Source organism: Symphalangus syndactylus, chromosome 5, assembly GCF_028878055.3.
Source record: "Symphalangus syndactylus isolate Jambi chromosome 5, NHGRI_mSymSyn1-v2.1_pri, whole genome shotgun sequence".
Lineage (NCBI taxonomy): Eukaryota > Metazoa > Chordata > Mammalia > Primates > Hylobatidae > Symphalangus > Symphalangus syndactylus.
This window is the reverse complement of record NC_072427.2, coordinates 21,442,583-21,464,592: the sequence shown is the minus strand read 5'-3', so window position 1 is coordinate 21,464,592 and position 22,010 is coordinate 21,442,583. Positions and strand designations below refer to the sequence as shown.

General features: G+C 47.7%; 1 protein-coding gene across 3 annotated transcripts in view; it reads right to left on the bottom strand.

Moving 5' to 3' along the window:
• Window positions 1-9,520: 9,520 nt before the first annotated feature.
• Window positions 9,521-22,010, bottom strand: part of ALPK3 (alpha kinase 3) — a 61,833-nt gene continuing 49,343 nt past the window's right edge. For 2 of the 3 annotated variants that reach the window (XM_055277340.2, XM_055277341.2), the window contains 6 exons: window positions 20,161-20,441; window positions 19,438-19,526; window positions 18,413-18,636; window positions 17,727-17,843; window positions 15,692-15,740; window positions 9,521-14,958 (listed from right to left, as the gene is read on the bottom strand). In XM_055277340.2, coding sequence (XP_055133315.2) covers window positions 14,613-14,958; window positions 15,692-15,740; window positions 17,727-17,843; window positions 18,413-18,636; window positions 19,438-19,526; window positions 20,161-20,441 — 1,106 coding nt within the window. In that variant the 3' untranslated portion in view covers window positions 9,521-14,612. The remainder of the gene's footprint in view (window positions 14,959-15,691; window positions 15,741-17,726; window positions 17,844-18,412; window positions 18,637-19,437; window positions 19,527-20,160; window positions 20,442-22,010) is intronic. The other variant, XM_055277339.2, reaches the window with a different exon arrangement.

Here is a 22,010-nt window from a genome sequence, read left to right as displayed (position 1 = left end):
TTAACCACCCCAACCTCAGGAAATGGAGAGGCACTGGAGCTTCCACGTTGGAGGGGAAGAGCAGTGTGTGAGGGGCCCTGAGATGGATCCTGTAGTTCCAGGAGATGGTGACAACAATGGTACCAGCTGGCACAGTTAAGAGCTTGGCAGATGCCAGGCTCTGTGATAAGAGCCTTACCTGCACTATCTCAATGAACCCTCACAATAATCCAGTGAGGTAGGCACTGGCCACCGTTTCCCCTGCCTGTCCTCTATGGGGGAGTATGATGGGGGAGCCAGTACCCGAAAGGGAGCAACTATTGAGAAGTTGGCCAGCCTGAGGTAAAGCCAGGGGCCACCGCGCTGCGTGCTAGTATTTGGAAGATCTGAGCTAGCTCTTGAGGTGTCTGCCCCATGTGACCGTCTCATCGGCTGCATGGCAGGCAGGATGGATTCTGGACCCACACTTGGACTCTACTGCTGTGGACTGTGTTCTCTGGTCAGACTCTGTGTCATCAGGGTTACCGTGTCTCTGAATGACTTCCTGGGTAAGACCCAGTGTGAATTCTGCAAGGGTTGATTTACTGGACAGTCAGTCCCATACCCTGAATAAGGATCCAACTGCTCCAAGGATATACATTTTGCCATGATAGAAAAGATGAGCCCTCACGCAGTGGCTCACGCCTGTAATCCCAGCACTTTGGGAGGCTGAGGCGAGCAGATCACTTGAGGTCAGGAGTTTGAGACCAGCCTGATCAACATGGTGAAACCCAGTCTCTACTAAAAATATAAAAATTAGGTGGGCATGATGGTGCATGCCCGTAGTCCCAGCTACTCGGGAGGCTGAGGCAGGAGAATTGCTTGAGCCCAGGAGGCAGAGGTTATAGTGAACCAAGATCACACCACTGTACTGCAGCCTGGGTGACAGAGCAAGGCTCTATTTCCAAAAAAAAAAAAAAGAAGGAAAAGAAAAGATGAGCCACCAGCATGGTAACACATGCCTGTGGTCCTGGCTACTTGGGAGGCTGAGGTGAGAGAATTGCTTGAGCTCAGGTGTTTGAGGCTGCAGTAAGCCATGATAACACCACTGCACTCCAGCCTGGGCAGTACAGCAAGATTCTGAAAAAAAAAAGAAAGAAAGAAAGAGAGAAAGAAAAAGAAAGAAAGAAAGAGAAGGAAAGAAAGAAAGAGAAAGAGAGAGGAAAGAAAGAAAGAAAGAAAGAAAGAAAGAAAGAAAGAAAGAAGAAAGAAGAAAGAAAGAAAGAAAAGAAAGAAAGCAAAGAAAAGAAGAGTCCCAGTGAAATTTCTCTGTCAGCGAGCGCAAACACAGCAGGATGCCTGATGGATCTTATGCAGATTCCTTAGCCTGAGATGGGGAGTCTGTTCAAGTGATTTACTGGGGGAGTGTTCTTGGGAGAAGGGGATAAGGGAGGCAGAATAGGGCCAGGGGAAGAAGCAGCAGTGTGGTCTCGGCTGGGGCTTGGCTTTAGTCTGATCCCACAGACACACTCTAGAGCCCAAACTCTCCCATGGAGTTCCTTCCACTTTGAGGTGAAGCAAGGACAGCCTTTTGTAGCAGTGCTAGTCATGGGCCAAGGATGGGGGCAAGGATTAAGAGTGGAAGTGGGGATTGCCTCCCGGGTGAGGTGGCTTCCATTTGGCTCAGGACAGTGCTTCAAAATGTATGTTTTTGGAGCAGTTGATTCTTATTCTCTGAGCTACCTCAGCATGCTTCAGAGAAGGGGCAGCTGTGAGTTGCTACCAACTAACAGCGCCTGGGGGATGGGTTCTCCACGGTAAAGGGCATCTGGGCAGGGCACCAGCAGCATCCACTACAGGTAGGAATAGATTGCTTCTGTTGGCTGGAAGCAGGGTGCAGGCTCCTGTGGACCACTGCAAGCATGGGCCCATGACCAGGCAGGGCTTCTCCCCCATAGGCATTCTGCCTGCCTTGAAGTGGGTGAGTCTTAGGGAGGACCTTGGCTTTGTCCACAGCTTTGTTCCAATGAGAATCTTTTTCAGGGGTTTGGTGGAATCAAGGCAGTTTAGTGTGAAACCAGAGTATTTAATTTGGTCAGAACTGTCAGCTGGCTGGACTCCACGGGAAAGTGTCCCATGCTGAGCCTGGGTGCACTACTCCAACCACTCAAAAGCCAATGGCCGGGCCAAGCACGGTGGCTCACGCCTGTCATCCTAGCACTTTGGGAGGCTGAGGTGGGAGGATCACTTGAGGTTAGGAGTTCAAGACCAGCCTGGCCGACATGGCGAAACCCTGTCTCTACTAAACATACAATAATTAGCCAGGTGTTGTGGCACATGCCTGTAATCCCAGCTACTCGGGAGGCTGAGGCGGGAGAATCGCTTGAACCCTGGAAGCGGAGGTTGCAGTGAGCCGAGATTGTGCCACTGCACTCCAGCCTGGGTGACAAAGCGAGACTCAATCTCGTAAAAAAAAAGTCCAGTGGCCACAGTGGTTGACTGGACACTAACTCAGCCCAGAAATCCATGTGGTCATGTCCTGTTGAAACTCTACCATGAGGAATGTGTCTCAGATTCCAGGTTGAGGGTCCTTCACCCTCGTGTGTGGTGTGTCCCCTGAGGCCCTTTGGAAATAATGAGAAAGGGCCATTTCTGAACCCCGTCTGTTCTGAGATCAGACAGTGCCTCATGGGAAGTGAGTTTCCAGGGCCTCTGGGTGTCAGTAGGGGGCGCCTCCTGTCCAGAGATAGCTCCAGCCCAAACACCAAGAGCCTCTTCAAGACAGACACTGCCATCCCACTGAATTCCAGACATGCTGTATCCGCCGCCGCTGAAACTTAACAACGCAGCTCGGATTTGCCTCGGTTGAGAGGGACCCAGTCCACTAAGGCAGCTCCGGAAGCAGAAGGAGGTGGTCGGAGTCGCTCTGCTGGCCTTTCCATTTCAAGAAAGGTCCAAATAATGGACCAGCAAAGGAAGTTGAACAGAAGCTCACCACTAGACAGGCTTGGGGAGACCAGAGCCCGGGAAACCAGACCCCAACCCCGCTGCCCCTCAAATCCCACCCAATTACAAACAAGTCATTCTTGTTTTTTCACTTCTGGTAGCAACTTCTTTTTTTCTTCTTTTTTTTGAGACGAAGTGTCACTCTGTCACCCAGGCTGGAGTGCAGTGGTGCGATCTTGGCTGACTGCAACCTCCGCCTGCCAGGTTCAAGCAATTCTCCTGCCTCAGCCTCCCGAGTAGCTGGGACTACAGGCACGCGCCACCATACCTGGCTAATTTTTTGTATTTTTGGTAGGGACATTATTTCCCCATGCTGGCCAGGCTGGTCTCAAACTCCTGACCTTATGATCCTCCTGCCTCAGCCTCCCAAAGTGCTGGGATTACAGGCGTGAGCCACCACGCCTGGCCTCTGGTAGCAACTTCTATACATAAAATAGATGATAGATACATAGATGATAGATTTTAAAATATCAATATAGGTACTATTTTTATTAATTTACTTATTTATCTTTTATCTATCAATCAATCATCTATTCATTTACTGTTGCTCAGGCTGGAGTGCAGTGGCGTGATTATGGCTCATTGCAGCCTGAATCTCCTGGGCCCAAGTGATCCTCCTGCCTCAGCCTCCCAAGTAGCTGGAACTACAGTCACACACCACCACACCTGGCTAGTTTATTTTTTGCAAAGACGGGGTTTCACTATGTTGTCCAGGCTGGCCTCAAACTCCTGGGCTCAAGTGATCCTCCTGTCTCAACCTCCCAAAGTGTTAGGATTGCAGGCATGAGCCATACTACCCAGCCTTTATTTTCAACTTTAGACATTATCTATTGACTCTCTATATAACAAACATTTAGCTTTATATTACTATTCTCAGTTCTTCTCCTCATAATGTTCCACTGGGGATTAATTATTCCTCCTGTGTCGGCTGGCAGGGCAGAGCAGAGAGCTGGAGGAGTCTGTTTTGATGACATCCCGGAGCTGCTGTGCCAGCCCTGGGTGGACCAGGTACAGATCTCCTACTGCCTACAGATTTCATCCTGAGGGAGAAATAACTTTGTCTTATTTAAGATCACTGTCATTCAGGGCTCTGTGATTTCCAGTTGTAGCTGATACTGGCTGATACACACTGCTCTGAGGATTTTTGCAAATGTTCTTCCATGACCTGGCCCTGCCTCTGAGCCTCGGCTTGTGACACCTCTTGTTTCCCAGGTACGAGCTTCCACTCCTTGCCTCTCGGTAACCAGGCTGGGAGCTCTTGCACCAGTTGTTTCCTCGGCCTGGTATGCTCTTCTCCTTCCACTTCCTCTCACCAACATCCTTCCTCCCATCTCAGCTCAAATGTGAAGGCCAGGCGCAGTGGCTCATGCCTGTAATCTCAGCACTTTGGGAGGCCGAGGCGTGTGGATCGCTTGAGGTCAGGAGTTCGAGACCAGCCTGGCCAACATGGTGAGACCACATCTCTACTAAAAATACAAAATTAGCCGGGCATGGTGGCACACGCCTGTAATCCCAGCTACTTGAGAGGTTGAAGCAGGAGAATCACTTGAATCCGGGAGGTGGAGGTCGTAGTGAGCTGAGATCGCACCACCGCACTCCAGCCTGGGCAGTAAGAGCGAAACTCCATCTCAAAAAAAAAAAAAAAAAAAAAAAAAAAAAAAAAATTGTCAAGCCTCAGAGAGGCTCCTAAGCCCATCTAAATTAGGTCCTGTCCCCGGCTGGCATTATCTCCTATTCTTCTGCTTCACAAGACTTCATACTTACATATTTGCCATTATAAATTTTTGCTGTGTTTTTAAATGTTTGTCTCCCCCACTAGACTGTAAGCTCCGTAAGGGAGGAGTCTGTGTCTGTTTTGTTCACTCTCGTGAACACAGCAAATATAACAGGCAGTCTATAAATATTAGAAAAAAAGGATTGTAAAAAAAAGAAGAGGTATCTTAGTTCAGAGAGGTTAAGCAACAAGCTCAAGTTCACACAGCCAGCAAAGCAGGATTTGAACTGAGGCTTGTCTGACTTGTCCTAAGCTCACCAAATCTGAGAATTTGCATTTTCTTGAACCATTCCCTTCAGAAGAAGAGGAGAATTGACTATCAGGTAAATGCAGTGTCCAGTCTATTGTATGATTAAATTTCTCATTGAAAAAAAATTTTCTTTTCTTTTTTTGAGACAGAGTTTCTCTCCATTGCCCAGGCTGGAGTGCAGTGGCACAATCTTGGCTCACTGCAACCTCTGCCTCCCAGGTTCAAGCGATTCTCCTGCCTCAGCCTCCCGAGTAGCTGGGACTACAGGTGAATGCCAGTACGGCCGGCTAATTTTTGTATTTTTAGTAGAGACAGGGTTTTGCCATGTTGGCCAGGCTGCTCTCAAACTGCTGACCTCAGGTGATCCACCCACCTCGGCCTCCCAAAGTGCTGAGATTACAGGCGTGAGCCAGCATGCCCGGCCAAATTTAATTTTTAAAATAGAGACAGGGTCTCAAACTCCTGGGCTCAAGTGATCCTTTCACTGAAAATTAGCAAGGTGAGGAGGGAGGAGCGAGGGATAGCATTAGGAGATCTAATGTTAAATGACGAGTTAATGGGTGCAGCACACCAACATGGCACATGTATACATATGTAACAAACCTGCACGTTGTGCACATGTACCCTAAAACTTAAAGTACAATAAAAAAAAAAAAACAGAAAATTAGCAAGTGAATTTTTCATGTGTAAGTTCCATTTTACCGTAAATTTAACCAGAATGAGATAGCCTCCCTGAGTGATCAACTCAGGGGTATGGGAAGTATCAAGTTACAAAACTAAAACCGAGACCCTGCCCTGGGGTAAATTTACCAATTTAGTGCCACTCATCAAGGCCTCTTGGGCCCCAGCCTGAAGGCCTCTCCATGGTGATAACCCTTGTGCTGAGAGTCATCTTTCGCATTTCCAGTGGCTGCTCTCTGGGGTCGGAATGAGCTAGGACTCTCTTACTTCGTATTCTGTACTAACCGTTTTTCCGGTAACATTACCACCCCCCTCTGGTTTTTTGTTTTTTTGGTTTTTTGGTTGGTGGAGGGTGGGCAGAAATCACCCCTCTTTCCCACAGTACCCCTGCTGCCCCAGGCCTCAAGGATACATGTGACTCAAGCCAGGCCAATCAGATTCTCTTTCTTGAGTAGAGACACACAGTAACAAAAGGCAGTTGGGATTGAGTCATGAGAAGGGTGCACTTAGGGTGATGGTCAGCAAGTTCCTCAGGCCAAAGTCCTCAGAGCTGCCCTGGTTACCATTGTACCCTAGGCTTGTCATTCAATTCTTCTTTCAGACCAGTGGGTTACCCTGGCATCCTTTTGTTCTTACTTAAGTTAGAGCCAGTTTATTGCTGGCAGTCAGAGAACCGTAACTGATGGTGACATTCACAGGGAAGATGTTAAAGGACATGGACTCTCTCCTTTTCCCAGGAAATAAGAGGGGTTTTGGAATTGGTTATGGAGGTAAGATAGGGTGAAGAGCATTGAAACTCCTGTTCCTATTCAGGGATGGGAAAGTAGCAGCCTTTGTACATCATTGGATACTTTTTAAAGCTAGACGATGGGCTGGGAACAGTGGCTCATGCCTGTAATCCCAGGACTTTGGGAGGCTGAGGCAAGCGGATCATTTGGGGCCAGGAGTTTGAGACCAGCCTAGTCAACATGGCGAAGCCCTATCTCTACTAAAAATACAAAAAAAAAATTTAGCAGGGCGTGGTGGTGGATGCCTGTAGTCCCAGCTACTCAGAGGCTGAGGCATGACAATCACTTGAACCCAGAGGCAGAGGTTGCAGTGAGCCCAAGAGTGTGCCACTGCACTCCAGCCTGGGTGACACCCTGTCACACAAGCAAAAAATGAAGCTAGAGGATGATCATTAAAATCCTCCCACCTCAAGGCATGGAATGAAATTCAGGACCTTTCTATTACTGTGTAGAAATTCCCTTATGGCTTGGAGCCATTGAGTTTGTTTAAAAACAAACCCAGTCTATCGTTGTTGGACATTTGGGTTGGTTCCAACTCTTTGCTATTGTGAATAGTGCCGCAATAAACATACGTGTGCATGTGTCTTTATAGCAGCATGATTTATAGTCCTTTGGGTATATACCCAGTAATGGGATGGCTGGGTCAGATGGTATTTCTAGTTCTAGATCCCTGAGGAATCGCCACACTGACTTCCACAATGGTTGAACTAGTTTACAGTCCCACCAACAGTGTAAAAGTGTTCCTATTTCTCCACATCCGCTCCAGCACCTGTTGTTTCCTGATTTTTTAATGATGGCCATTCTAACTGGTGTGAGATGGTATCTCACTGTGGTTTTGATTTGCGTTTCTCTGATGGTCAGTGATGATGAGCATTTCTTCATGTGTTTTTTGGCTACATAAATGTCTTCTTTTGAGAAGTGTCTGTTCATGTCCTTCGCCCACTTTTTGATGGGGTTGTTTGTTTTTTTCTTGTAAATTTGTTTGAGTTCATTGTAGATTCTGGATATTAGCCCTTTGTCAGATGAGTAGGTTGTGAAAATTTTCTCCCATTCTGTAGGTTGCCTGTTCACTCTGATGGTAGTTTCTTTTGCTGTGCAGAAGCTCTTTAGTTTAATTAGATCCCATTTGTCAATTTTGGCTTTTGTTGCCATTGCTTTTGGTGTTTTAGACATGAAGTCCTTGCCCACGCCTATGTCCTGAATGGTATTGCCTAGGTTTTCTTGTAGGATTTTAATGGTTTTAGGTCTAACATTTAAGTCTTTAATCCACCTTGAATTAATTTTTGTATAAGGTGTAAGGAAGGGATCCAGTTTCAGCTTTCTACATATGGCTAGCCAGTTTTCCCAGCACCATTTATTAAATAGGGAATCCTTTCCCCATTTCTTGTTTTTGTCAGGTTTGTCAAAGATCAGATAGTTGTAGATATGCAGCATCATTTCTGAGGGCTCTGTTCTGTTCCATTGATCTATGTCTCTGTTGTGGTACCAGTACCATGCTGTTTTGGTTACTGTAGCCTTGTAGTATAGTTTGAAGTCAGGTAGCGTGATGCCTCCAGCTTTGTTCTTTTGGCTTAGGATTGACTTGGCGATGTGGGCTCTTTTTTGGTTCCATATGAACTTTAAAGTAGAAAATGTGGCACATATACACCATGGAATACTATGCAGCCATAAAAAATGATGAGTTCGTGTCCTTTGTAGGGACATGGATGAAACTGGAAAATATCATTCTCAGTAAACTATTGCAAGGACAAAAAACCAAACACCGCATGTTCTCACTCATAGGTGGGAATTGAACAATGAGAACTCATGGACACAGGAAGGGGAACATCACACTCCGGGGACTGTTGTGGGGTGGGGGGAGGGTGGAGGGACAGCATTAGGAGATATACCTAATGCTAAATGACAAGTTAATGGGTACAGGAAATCAACATGGCACATGGATACATATGTAACAAACCTGCACATTGTGCACATGTACCCTAAAACCTAAATTATAATAAAAATATATATATATATATATATCTTACATTGTAAAGGATGCACAAATATCTTTTATGGTATTTAAATTAAACTTCAATAAAGCTGTTAAGACTCACAAAAAAAAAAAAAAAAAAAAAAAACCCAGAATCTGATTCTGCAAAATTGCTAGATTCACCACCAATTGAATTCATAACCTCATTTGGTTTCAAAAAAAAAAAGGTGGCATCCTGTCAGCTGGATTAATGATATCTGGGAGTATTCAAAGGACATAAAAAGGACAACCCTCCCGAAATATTTCCTTCTGACCTCCACTACCAGGAAAGGTGTACCTCTCTCTTGCAGAAGAAAGCAAACACTTTCCCCATAATTCTCAGCAAAATATCACAAGGACAGAAAACCAAACACCGCATGTTCTCACTCATAAGAGAGAGTTGAGCAATGAGAACACATGGACACAGGGAGGGGAACATCACACACCGAGGCCTGTCAGGGGGTTGGGGGCTGGGGGAGGGAGAGCATTAGGAGAAATATCTAATGTAGATGACGGGTTGATGGGTGCAGCAAACCACCATGGCACATGTATACTTATGTAACAAACCTGCACGTTGTGCACATGTATCCCAGAACTTAAAGTATAATAATAATAATAAAAGAAAGCAAACAGTTTCCCTCCTGCCCCACAGCACATGTTATAACAGTAACCAGAACCCACACTTAGCATAACCCAGGGGATGAGAGTCTTAATCAGATCAGGAAAGAGAAGAGTGATATTCTGAAGAAACTGCGTGAACTGGCAAATACATTGTCAAAAAATATAGGGTACCTTGGTGGACTTTTTTTGTTTTTTGAGACAGGGTCTCGCTGTGTTGCCCAGGCTGGAGTGCAGTGGCGTGATCTCAGCTCACTGCAGCCTCGATCTCCTGGCCCAAACAGTCCTCCCACCTCAGCCCCCTAAATAGCTGGGACCACAGGCATGAACCCCCACGCCTGGTTAATGTTTTTTTTTAATTTTGTAGAGACGGAGTCTTGCTATGTTGCCCAGGCTGTGCTGGACCTTTTAAAGGCTGTATGACCAAGATATAATTTTGGTTCAGGTTGTCTTTATTGATATGTTCACTCACCAGAGATTCTACATTCTATGTAAAAGCTCAAATCGCCAGATACAGTTCTTACTATTTTAGGGGGGCTTGGATAATACAAATCTGGACCAAATGTCGGCCCATGCTAAATTATATCAAAAGACCAAACATCCAAGAAAGGCAAGAATTCAAAGATTTCAAAAGATAAAAATGCTTGATTGGGTCCCTAGCATGCACCCAGCCCATCAACCCCCTCACTGCCCTCTGGCAGGACCCAGAAGATGAGCTCCCTTCTTGCCATGAGAAATAAATTCACAAGGCTCTGCTGATTTTCCTCTCTAGGCCTGGGAGGCTGCTTGAAAGAGCTGCTGTGAACGTGGGCTCCCTGATCTCAGCAGCAGAGATAGACAGAAGGAACAAAATAGGGCGCTCATCGTAATGGACAGGGCATGGAAACCAGACCTCAAGCTGTGGGTCCCAGGAATGACAAAGGCCAGACTCCCTTAAAATATGGCCTAGTAATGACCTTAACTAAAGACTTCTGGGCCAATAGGTCTGTCTCAAGTGCCAAGGTAAAGTCAAGATCTCCCACTTGATTTCCAGACCTTAAATGGAGAGGAAGTCAAATGTCTTTTTGAAGGAAAAACTTATTTTAACACTTAGATGCATGTTGTGAACCTTCCTTGCAGCCTTCCCCAAAGAGATCTGTATCCATTCATCTGGGACTACAGAAGGGACGGGAAATTGGCAGCTGCCCAGTGCCTTGGTCAAACATATGTGAATCAGAGTGGGAGATAAATCATGTGAAAATGCCAAGGTCTGCCCCTTCTATAAAGTTCTAGGGTTGAGGGATCTGTTTGAGGTCAGAATGTTTCCTTCATAATGTAGGACAAATGACTGTATGTTGAATCCCTCGCCACCAAGGCCTAATTCCACGCAATTTATGCCACTTTGGGGCATCTTGTTCTAACCCATTTTCCAACTGACCTAGAAGGCTGCCAGCTTTGGGGTGGGCCTAGAGCAGGCAAAGGCATTCCAGCTGGGAAAGTCTTTCATGCAGCTGACACTGCCCTCAGGCCACCTGACCCGGCAGGTCAACGGTGCGTGAGGTGTCTTTCCATTGGTGGCATACCAAAGAGACATATATAGCTTGCAGTAAGTACTGACAAGAAAATATGATAGGGGAACCCAGGATTTGGAGCCAAGCGATGCTCCGGCCGAAAAGTAACCATTATCTTTGTGCAAAATGCCCCTCTGGCTCACCACTGGGCTCTGGGGGAACCTAAACCCTTGGCCCTGGCACACTTGGTGGCCATGCTGCCCCTTGTGAAGTGGTCTTATCTGACCACCTAGCTGTAAAGTCTGGCATGGCCAGTGCACTCTATTATCAACGGGACGCTGTCGCTCCAGGCTAAGGCTCTGAAGACACCAGCGGGTGTGTGGGTAGCTCACTCACTGTCCACAGTGCTTCCCCGTCTACACCTGTGGCTCTGAGAGGGGCATTAACTTGTCTTGGCTCTTTTGGGCCCTTGTTCTGGATCTGGATTTGCTTTTCTAACCCATCACCCCTCTCCTGCCATCAATATCCACGGAATTATCAAATGCCATAAACATCATGTGACCTCCTCACATACTGCACCCAACCGGAGAATTCACTTTACAGCTAAAAGAAGAGTAATGGGTTGATGGGTAGGCATTCACTCATGTTGTCAGGAACCCACAAACCAGCAGCAGCTGGCTTGAGAGTGTGGTGAAATGGTTTGTTGAAAATTCAACTATGGCACCAGAAGCAACACCCCGAGAGGCTGGGTCAGGCCTGCAGGAGGCAGCATGTGCTAGGAGCCGGCAACCATACCTGGCGCTGTTTCTCCTCAGGGATAGGACGCAGTGTGGACATGGCCCTGCTATTGCTAGATCTCAATGCTTTTCTCATACTTGAGGTTTGGGACTGGGCTGGTGTGGAGAGTTTAGTCCCCCAGCAAGGAGCACATCCTCAAAGACGTAGTAGCAATTCAACTGAATTGGAAGCTGAGGCAGCCACCAGGCCACTTCAGGTTTATTATAAAGAGGTCACGGGAGTATCTAGAATGATGAACCCTATCAAGGGAAAATATGATTGCTGCTACGTAAAAGAGGGCAGGAGTAGAGATGGACATGGGGGGATTCCTGGAGTTTGTCCTGGGACTGCCAGTCCAATAGTAAATGCCTGTCACACAGGTAGGACCACTAAGGAGCTTCAGAATTGAAGGTTTGGGTCCCTCCACCAGGTCCAAAGTCCATCATCATAAACATGAGTTCTCATGACCAGTTCTAGAAATGGACTGTAGAATTTACCCATCCTTCCTTTCTTGCTGGGTTATATAATTTTGGTTGAATATGGTTAATTTTACCAGTTAATCTACAGGTTGTAGAATTTCAAAATGGAATTGTGATAAAACTGAAAGAGGGAGATTATCCCTAGTGACATTGGACTTTGGAGAATAGAAGCTGTATCATTACCCCTGGAATTCGAAGTTAGATATGCTCCTGAATTCCCTAAGCAGAGAGAAATGTGGTTTTGGTTATCTGTGGGAGAGTCATCATACATGAGATGGGAAGAACAGCATGTGTGTTAGAAGCATCTTCAGGGTTTGCCTACCAAACCCTTTCTACCCTTCCGTACTCCACCATTCCATGCGACAAGAGTCCGCATCCTTTGGAAAACTGCCTTCCTCCCACTCTATGAAGCCCTGAGCTCCAGGCCAGATTCTTTCACTTGGAATTTGAATCGAGTGGAAGGGGACCCACTAGACCCAATGGCAAGTTGGTGTTGATGTGCCAACCACAGCAGCTCCTGGGAGGCAAGCCTTGTAGTTGCCCCAGCTCCCACCCTTCCCAAGGCCAATTAATTGTTCAGCTATTCTTTTGGTTCTGTGAGCTATCCCAGCATCCTTCCCATGAACCTTTTTCCTTGCTTAAGTTGGTCCAAGTTCATTTCTGTTGGTCAAAACTCAAGAATCCTAACAGGTAGTCTCTCCTGAGATGGCCTCATACATCTTTGCCTCCAAACAGCTGCCAGCCCAGGGTCTGGCATAAAGTAGCGCTCAGTATATGTCTGCTGAATGAGTGGGTGAATGAATAAATGAATGAACAGTACTCCAGCTCTCAGTTCACCAAAGTAATCTGGATATACAGGCTGGGAGAGGTGGGGACACACTGGGGCAGAAGATGTGGAGTCGCCTGAGCACAGAGGAGGTAGAGAAGTCAGAGATGTTACCATAGAGGGGAAATGTTAGGCAAGGGGAGGTTCTGGGTGGGGGTGGGAATGAAAAGCTTCTCTGCAGCTTGAGAAGCAGGAAATGGTCAGCAAGTAGCTGAGAGGCAGGTGCTGGTGGGCTCCTGGGCTGGTCTTGCTGTAGCCAGAGACACAGGGCGTTTCCAGAGCCCCCAGCTCTGTGCTTCCTTCCTGGGTGGCTTCCTTTGTGTTCCTCTTCTGAATGAAAAGCAATTCCAAAGGTATAAGTCCCCAGACACCCTGCTAAGGGGCACACACCAGCAGCTCAGTTGTGCAAGAAGCACAGGCTGTCTTTCTGTGGCCACAGAAGGCTGCAACTGAACTTCGGTCCAGGAACCAAAATATAGATTCATTTTTCCAGTGGGCCTGGGACTACAGAATGCCCTCAGAGAAGCTGCCTGGGAGAGGGGGACCCTGACTCTACAGACCTCCAGCCACACCAGATGAGGGCAAGCAGGGCACACAATGCTGCCTTTATTGCATTCCAAGGGAAGCAGGCTAGCTGCAGACCTACCCCATCCCAGGCTTCCAGGAGGGATGCGCTGGAAGGACCCAGGCTGCTGGGTCCTTGGGGGCCCACACATGAGGACCCAGAGCTGGGGCCCCAGGATCAAAAGCTAAGCCTCCCGTTGAGGCTACCGCATGCCCTGGGCCTTGGAGCCCTCCTCTTGGGTGGGAGGCTGTCCCAACAACTGATCAAAAGGGGCAGGGGTCCTAATCCCCAGGCACAGAGACTCCCCTCCACCCAAGTGCATGGATAGACTGCATCCCTCCTAGAACACCCAAGTGTACTCCCCATGGGGAAGGGACCTAGCCCTCCACTCCTGGTTGAGAGGGGATGTTAAATTCACTGTGACCCCACCTCCTTTCAGTATGGAGTGCAAGGTCTCTCAGAGTCAACACCTCTCTCTGGCTACAGCTGCTGACACAACCCTCACGCCAGCTCTCACCTTGTGAGCAAAGAGCCCGAGAGAAGTTGGGGAAGGGAGCACTGAAGTGGGGTGAGAGGCCAGAGGGTCTGTTCGTCACCTGGGTATTGGTGGGCAGGGAGTGGGGAGCCCTCAAGCAAAGGGCCGTGCGCAGAGCCATGAAGGGCAGGCAGGGCTGCAGCTGGGCCCCAAGACAGGGATGTGGCGAGAGGGTACAAGGGAGCATGGGAAGCAGGTGAGTGAGTGAAGGGGGAAGAGCATGAACACACATCAAAGGCCACTGCACAAGGACATGACAGGCTCTGGAAGGGCCCTGAGCCTCGCCTGGGCTCAAGGACGGTTAGTCGCAGGATAAGCTGAGATCAGTGAGCCAAAGCAGCTGGAAGGAGAAGATACCCTGAGAGTCACCAGGCCAGACCAGCAGAGGAAGTCTGGATCCCTGAGGACAGGCAAGATCAGGGCCAGGCAAATGCAGGCGGGGAAATGCTGGCCTGCATGTCCTCACTCAGATTATAACATCTGCTGCTGGACTGGGCTGGGGCAAGAGCTTGGGGTGCAGAACTCATGCAGAGGACTCAGGGGAGCCTCCAGCAGTGACAAAGTGTAAACTTCAAGGAGGGCCTAGGCTGCCAGGCACTCGGAGGTGGGGCCTGCTTGAGGCCTGGGAGCCCTGGGTGACAGTGGCACCAGAAGAGGCCAGTGGGCTATGTGCCATGCACCAAAGCCATCTGATGACAAGCTGATTCAGGAGAGCCTGCTCAGAGAGGTCCCCAAGTGGTGTCTCCTTCGTGCACCTTCTCCAGTTAGTTCCATATTTGGAAAGTCTCCATCTGGTTCAAGCTGCTTCCTGGTTGGTCTGCTGCTGGGTGGAGGCCCCCAGCCTCCCGTTGAGGCTACCGCATGCCCTGGGCCTTGGAGCCCTCCTCTTGGGTGGGAGGCTGTCCCAACAACTGAGCGGCGACTGGCTCTGAGGCCTGAGGGGTGGCCTTGGAACTTGGAGCACTTTTCCGGGTGCCCTGAGGACTAGGGAGGCCTTTCTTCTGGGGCTGAGGACTCAGTTGGGAGCCTTTCCTGCCAGCAGATGGACTCTTAGAGCCTTTGGCTTTGGCTTGGGGGTGGGCCGCCTCAGGGCCCTTGAGGGGTGTTAGCCCCAGCAGCTCACAGTAGGCGTTGCACTGGTGGGAGGAGGCGAACAGGTCCAGCAGGGCAGGGAAGCAGCTTTCCTTGAGGCCCTGGTATCTGCAGCCAGACAGGAAGAGCTGAGTCGGGGTCCCAACCAGAGACACAGTTCCTTGGGGGGCTGACTCTGGGGTGGCCATCATCAGGATGTCGTGCTCAGGGTACATCATGCCTTATCTGAGGGTGATGGGGAATCTCCCTTGGGTGCTACCTCAGGTGGCAGCAGCCAAAACCTCAATTTTTCTTTTTTAAAAAAATAGAGACAGAGTCTCTCTACTTGGCCCAGGCTGGTCTCAAACTCCTGGGCTCAAGAAATCCTCCCTCCTCAGCCTCCCAAAGTGCTAGGGTTATAGGCGTGAGCCACCATGCCTGGCCCAAGGCCTCAGTTTTAAAACTGTGCTCTCATTACACCCTGACACATGGGACTTTAACTGGCATAAGAATGGCTTAGCTTCTTAACATAAATTGGAGCAGACTCGAGGTCCACACTCTAATCACAGGGCCCTTACTCATTGGCACCACGGCAACAATCCTCAAGCAAGAGGGGAGGAGTATGTGAGAGCCCTGGATTGCAGGGGACCCCATGTGTGGCATCAGTAATAGCTGCCACAGCAGGCCAGAGATAAGGGGTGGGGACCAGTAGCCCTTAGGATGTTACCACATGGCCATGGGTGTGTCTGGGACTACTTGGCCCCAGGCCCAGCACCTCAGGGATGGAGAACCAGAAGGGCTTATGACATTTTACACCCTGAGAAGACCCCCAGAGGGCATTCTGTCCCCAAGAACCACTCACCCTCGAAGTTTGGTAGCAATCTGCACATCAGTCATCTTCCAATCAACCCCTGAAAAGAGAGAAAGTTGGGAGTTGATGCCAGCCTGGGCTGGTTCTAAGCCCCCATGTCTCCAGCAGGAAGATATATTGGGGGGCTTAGAACCACGTCTCTTCCTGCTGGAGACATGGGGGCTTAGAACCAGCCCAGGCTGGCATCAACTTCCTGGGTGTCAGTGCAGGTGTGTCTTCAAGCATCTTCTCACGGGTCATCACCACCAGCCTGTCTCATGGCGTGCAGGTCTCTGGATTATTACTAGGAATAATATTCATATTTTTACAAGTGAGGAGGATAAGCTCAGAGTTAAATGACTTGAGCAAAGTCATATGCACTCATTCAATAATTGAGCTCTGGCCATGTGTAATGGCCATTTGACTTAAAATAAGGGTTCAGTTTTTTTGGATTCCTAGAGCCAAAACTTTTCCAGCTATGCAATCCTGCCTCTTACTGGAACAGACCAGGTCACAACCTGGACCAGCCTCTAGCTTTGAGCTAAAACCTTCTTCCTCTGAACAGATCAGTAGTCTGTCCAGACAAAAGAGAGGGATGGGAATGAGAGGATAAATCAGGGGTAGACCAGCAGAAATGCAACACTACAGAAGACTGGCTTCTGCACTATTTACAAAGGCAGCAAGCAAGCAAGAAGCCAAGATGGTCTTCCAGGTTAAGAAAGCCTTGGAAGGGCAGAGCCAGGCAAAATGATGATAGAGAAAAAACGTTTTCACTGTGCTCAGGCCACCCAGGTATCTCAGTATTCACGCATTAGGTTTAGGATGCTCTTTCCCCCATTTTCAATCTGTCCAGAGCATTTTGCTAAGAACTTGCCTTTCACTAACAGGGCTGAGTACCATCATATGACAGACAATAACAAATGTGGCCTTTGGAGTCGGACAGACCTGGATTTACATTTCAGCTCTACCACTTCTGAGCTGTGGGAACTCGACAAGTCACTTCATATCTCTAATCTTCAAGTGTAAAGGTGAGGATAGTAATGACCATCTTACAGGGTATTGAGAAGATCATAATATGTGTAGGACTCTAACTTAGCGTCTGAAACATAGGAGTCATGTGATAAATATTGATTTATTTGTCATTTCTCTTTTGGCATTCATAGCATCCATTTTGTGTAATAATAATGATCTCTCTCATTTGCACAGAATTTTAGTTTGCAGAAGGTTTTCACAAATATGGTCTCATTTAATCCTCATGAAAAATCTGAGTGCTAGGTAGGAAAGACATTATTCCTAGAAGGGGAAAGGAAACTGAAGCTCAGAGAGATTGAATGACCTAACCAGGGTGAGCTGCAGTTTGCTTCTTTGTAAAACAGACTCAGCTAGAAGAGAATGGGGCTTCGACTTAAATCAAATTTATATTTTTCTTTCTTATTTTTTTGAGATGGAGTCTCGCTCTGTTGCCTAGGCTGGAGTGCCGTGGTGCAATCTTGGCTCACAGCAACCTCTGCCTCCCAGGTTCAAGCAATTCTCAAGCCTCGCCCTCCCAAATAGCTGGAATTACAGACATGCACCACCACGTCCAGCTAATTTTTGTATTTTTAGTAGAGATGGGGTTTTGCTGTGTTGGCCAGGCTGGTCTCGAACTCCTGGCCTCAAGTGATCCACCCGCCTCGGCCTCCAAAGTGCTGGGATTACAGGTGTGAGCCACCGTGCCCAGCCGACTTTAAAGCCTTTCTGCTATACCACATTATCGTCTTATAGTAGAAACTGGTCTACTCATCACAGCTTCTTGAGGACAATGACTATTCCTAATTCAACTTTTTATTTTTTCAATATTTAGTAATGGTTGGATGGAAAAAGGATGGAAGCATGAATTTATAAGTTAACAAATAGGTTGACTGACAATGGCTTAATGTTACCTAGCCCCCTCTCCCCCCAGTATATGGAGTTATATATATAATAATTATTGTACAATTTAACCCCAGCGAAACACACATTTGAGTCAGTTTTATATCTCTGGTCTCCAGTTTTCTCACTTATTTACCGCAGAGACAAGATTTAATAATGCGTGATATTCCCAGCAACCTTGCCGTCCCCTGAGCATTTTCTCTGTTCCTCTCCCCTGTCCAGTTGTGCTTAAAGACAGTAGGCCTGCAGAGAGCTGGTTGAGGAAGGAAGGAGGCTTCATGCCTGCTGGACTTCCTTTGTTGGGGAGTTCTGGGTAATGGGGGGCATAGGAATAAAACTAAAAAGAAGCTAGACTAAGTTGCTTTACATAACGAAAAGCTAACAAAGATAGAGGAGGAGGAGAGACAGTAAAGCTACTGTGCTAAAATGGAAGGGAGAGTTTGGGAAGCTTGGAGAGTGAGAAAGTCTAGAGCAAAGCTGCAGGGAAGGGAAGAAGGGAGGTTTTGAAAAGGGTGGTTGTGGGTTTTGAATTAGACCCCATGTAATGGTCTTTGAAATAAATTCCTTTTTAATTTTAATTGAGCCTGGACTGTGCTCCTTTAAATGCAACTGCAGTGATAGACTGGGCTACATGAGGTATGTATTAGGGTTGCGTGCAAAATGGTCCCTGTCCAATCTACTTTGCAAGATTATTGTGAAAAGCAAAAAAGAATAAAGACAAAGGTGCTTTGTAAATGATCAGTCAAGCACTATGGCTTTGCCTCCTCTGCATGCTTTCACATCCATGCACATGCGTACCCATGCACCCTCACACCCTCATACCTGCCAAATCTGTGACAAGGAAGCTGCCATTTGTCCACTGATACAGCCAGTGCTGGAAGGTCTGGCATTTCTGCATGGCCTCAGAGCTGCTAGATGCTGTCGGAGCCCCAGCACAGCCCCATTCCCGAGAACAGTAAGACTCCAGGGGCTTGCCCAGGTCTTCCTCCAGGGTAGCATATGGGATATTGTTTGCAGGCCGGTAGATCAGATACAGTGGGATGATCCTAAACATAGTTTCACCCTGCAGTAAGCAGGAAGTATGGCCCAGAGAGCTCCTCCCTCTCACCCAATTCTGTATTCTTGGACCTAAAAGAAGGGCCCTTCCAAGAACGGAATTCTCAGCTCTGAGCCCAAAGGACAGCAAAGGAAAGCAGCTCCACCCTGAGTTCAGGAAAGGAAATGGATATTTTAGGCTTCAGAGTCCTGTCCATTTTCTTGGTCAATGGGATTAGAAGCAAACCCTGCTATGGGCATAGGCACACTGCGTGGCTTGGGTGAGGGACTGAGGCATGTATGTGTTAAACAGAAGGAGAACCTTTAGAGAGGATTCAACCAGATTGTGGCTCTCTGCCAGTGGGACCCCAGTTACGCAAAGGTCAGAGTTCAAGTCTCAAAATGCAAACAATTGTCAATTATAGCTGACTCCTACAAAAATCCACAATGACCCTGCCTGCCTACCACAGAAGGGTCCTGACCAGTCTGCCTAGCTTAACCCACCCCATCACCTTCATAGAGTCCCAGAAACTGCCGTGCCCAAACTCTGCAACCAGCAACATCTGTGCTAAAGAATGAGGAACCGGGGTGGGCGGGACTCAAGTCCAGAGCAGAGGCTTTTCTCAAGTGGAGAGTAAATGAGGTCTCTGTTTCTAGGTTTTGTGAGGCCACTGAGCTGAGCACGGGGCTGTGAGCCTATTTGCATAAGGGCATAACCCAGGATGCCCCTAGGAGGCTGTGAAATCACTGTCTTTGCAGAAGCCCAAGGCAACAGTGCTGCACACTGCACGTCCTCCACGCTGGGTACTTACTCAGGCACCTCCCCAAAGCCAGGCGCGGCCCGGGCTTCTGCTGCGAAGATTTTGCAGTACTCCCGACTCATGTTCTGGATCTTGCACCCCTGTGGATGAGGGAACCAAATGTGGTCAGCCAAGAAATTCCTCAGTCCTCCCCTCTGTCTACCCCTAAGTGAGTGGGCCACCTATTCTGTTAGGGGACTGAGAGGAGGGTTCCAGCCCTGGGGGAGGAAGGGCTTACTCCTCCCTGCTCCCCACTCTGCATCTCATTTTCCTCTTTTGTATAACAAGCGGCTTTGGACTTCTTTTCAAACTGAGGTTTTCAAAGTGATTTCTGAACGATTTTGGGGAGTCCTTATGGTATGTGACAGTGTCCCAGAGACCACTCTGTGGAGAGCCAGGAAGACTGCCCACCCCACCCACAGCACCCCCCTTTTATCTCACATATAAACAAGGCTTCCATGAGAGATTATATACGGCGCAGGGGGAAGGTTTCTGCTGCAAATACAGTTTGAAAACTATGGCCCAAGTCGTTGTGAAGCTCTCAAGCTCTCTGAGGCCAAGCGCCTGAATTCTGGGCTGCATCTCAGGCTTTCCACAAGGTCCTCCTAGGAGCCTCATAAGGTTGAGATTGAGATGCCTTCTGCCTCGATATTGGGCATCCTAACAGGACCTGGGCTGGGAAAGGGGAGGGGGTGAGAGAGTAAAGGGATGGGGTGTGAAGATGGGACATAGTACCTGGATGGTGACGTCGTAGTTTCTGCCCACAAGAGAAGTCTCACTGCTGGGCCCAAACACAAGCAGGCTGGACACCTTGATGATGCACGTGCGGCCCGACTCGAAGATGGGTTCCAGCCCGTAGATGACCTTGGCCTGGGAGGCCTTCCGAAGGCCACACCCATATCCACCCCCTCGGAGCTCCTCGCTTACCAGTCGCCCAAAGAGCTTGTCCCCCCAGCAGCCAGAGTCAGCCAGACCCTTAGCAAACACCATAGGGGTCATCTCAATCTCTTCTCCAACTGAAGGGGAACAGGAGAAATGTGGGAGACCAGGAGCTCCTGTCTGACCAATGTGGGGCTCGCAGGGAAGGAAAAGGCCAGAAGCGCCTCCAACCCTGCCGACCTGCTGGGCTCACTTTCCATCCATGCCTGCTCTTTGGGCACATTGAGTCCCTACCAGACTATGAGCTCCTTGGGGCAGAAACTCTATTTGATTCAACCCCTGCCATCTAGTGGTACCAGTGTAATATCCATCACATAACCCCTGCCTTCCACAAATGCGTCCTGAGCACTGTCCAAACACAGTGCTCAGGATGTGTTTGTGGAAGGCAGGGGTTTTCTGTGGCAACAGCAATCAATACAGAATACCAGAATTACTTTGTTTTGGAATTCGTTGTTTTGATCAGATGAATACATGACTCCATTTCAACCAGCACGTTTGACTGAACCAAAAAGTTTGCAGGACCAATCCAGCAGCAATGAGCACCCCTAGTGCTCAAATTGTGACCGCTAAATATAATTTCCCATTAAAGGGAAACCAGAGCTTTCTAAAGAAATGGTTGATTCCAGGTCTAGGCAGAAAGTGTACAGCAAGCACCTGAAATACCATGTGAGTCCAGAAAGCAAGAGAGCTAGCAAAAGCTATTAGAGACTTGGCAGAAGGACACAGGGACCAACCTGAAGGGGCTCCCTTGGGCCAAAAAGGAAAAATTCTTGGCAACAAAAATAATTACTGCAACATATTGAACATATCAAATATGTTAAAAATCCATGTATTCACAGTGGTAACCAAAAAAAAAAAATCCAATCTCCTCCCTCAAAAAATAAACCTCACTGGTCACCTATGGAAAATGGTACGGCACCAACTCATTATTCTAAATTCTAGTAACTAAAGGCAAAAGAGCAAGTATTTATCCTTCATTTCCTGTTGGAACTTATGTATTGGGATAATCAAATAATCAACCCTTTTTTACAGAAAAAAATCAGCTAATGAAATGAAGAAGAAAAGATCAAATTAAACTATCTCCGTGTTGCAACTGCTAATGAAATAATAGATTTAGGCAATAATCAGTGACTGCCAAAACCCCTAGATAACAATAAGGTTTGTATCAGATTGTTTTTAACTTTAAAAGGGGATGGATCACACAGATGCACCTGAATGAACCCAATGACCAACCTTAACATTACTAAAAGTGAAACCATCTGACATTATGTGCCTCCAGATAGGATGCAAAAGGTATACACAGCACATGTGAGTTATTCTTGCCCCCCCCCAAAAAAAATCACACCTGAATCTGACCAAACCTCTAAATCTGATTACCAATTTGGAAGAAGCACGTGCATGGGGGAGCATGTTAAATGGGAACACAATCAACAAAATTCAGAATGTTAGAAATTCTATACCAGTGACTTTAACAAACACATGGCAAAGGAAGAAAACAAATAAAGTAGAAGGAACTGTTAAATATTAAGAGACACTTGGGAGCTGCATCAGCCAAAAGCAATGAGTGGTTCCTGATTCAAATAAACCAACGCATATGAGACAGTTGGGGAAATCTGACTGGATATTTGATGATATTAAATAATTAT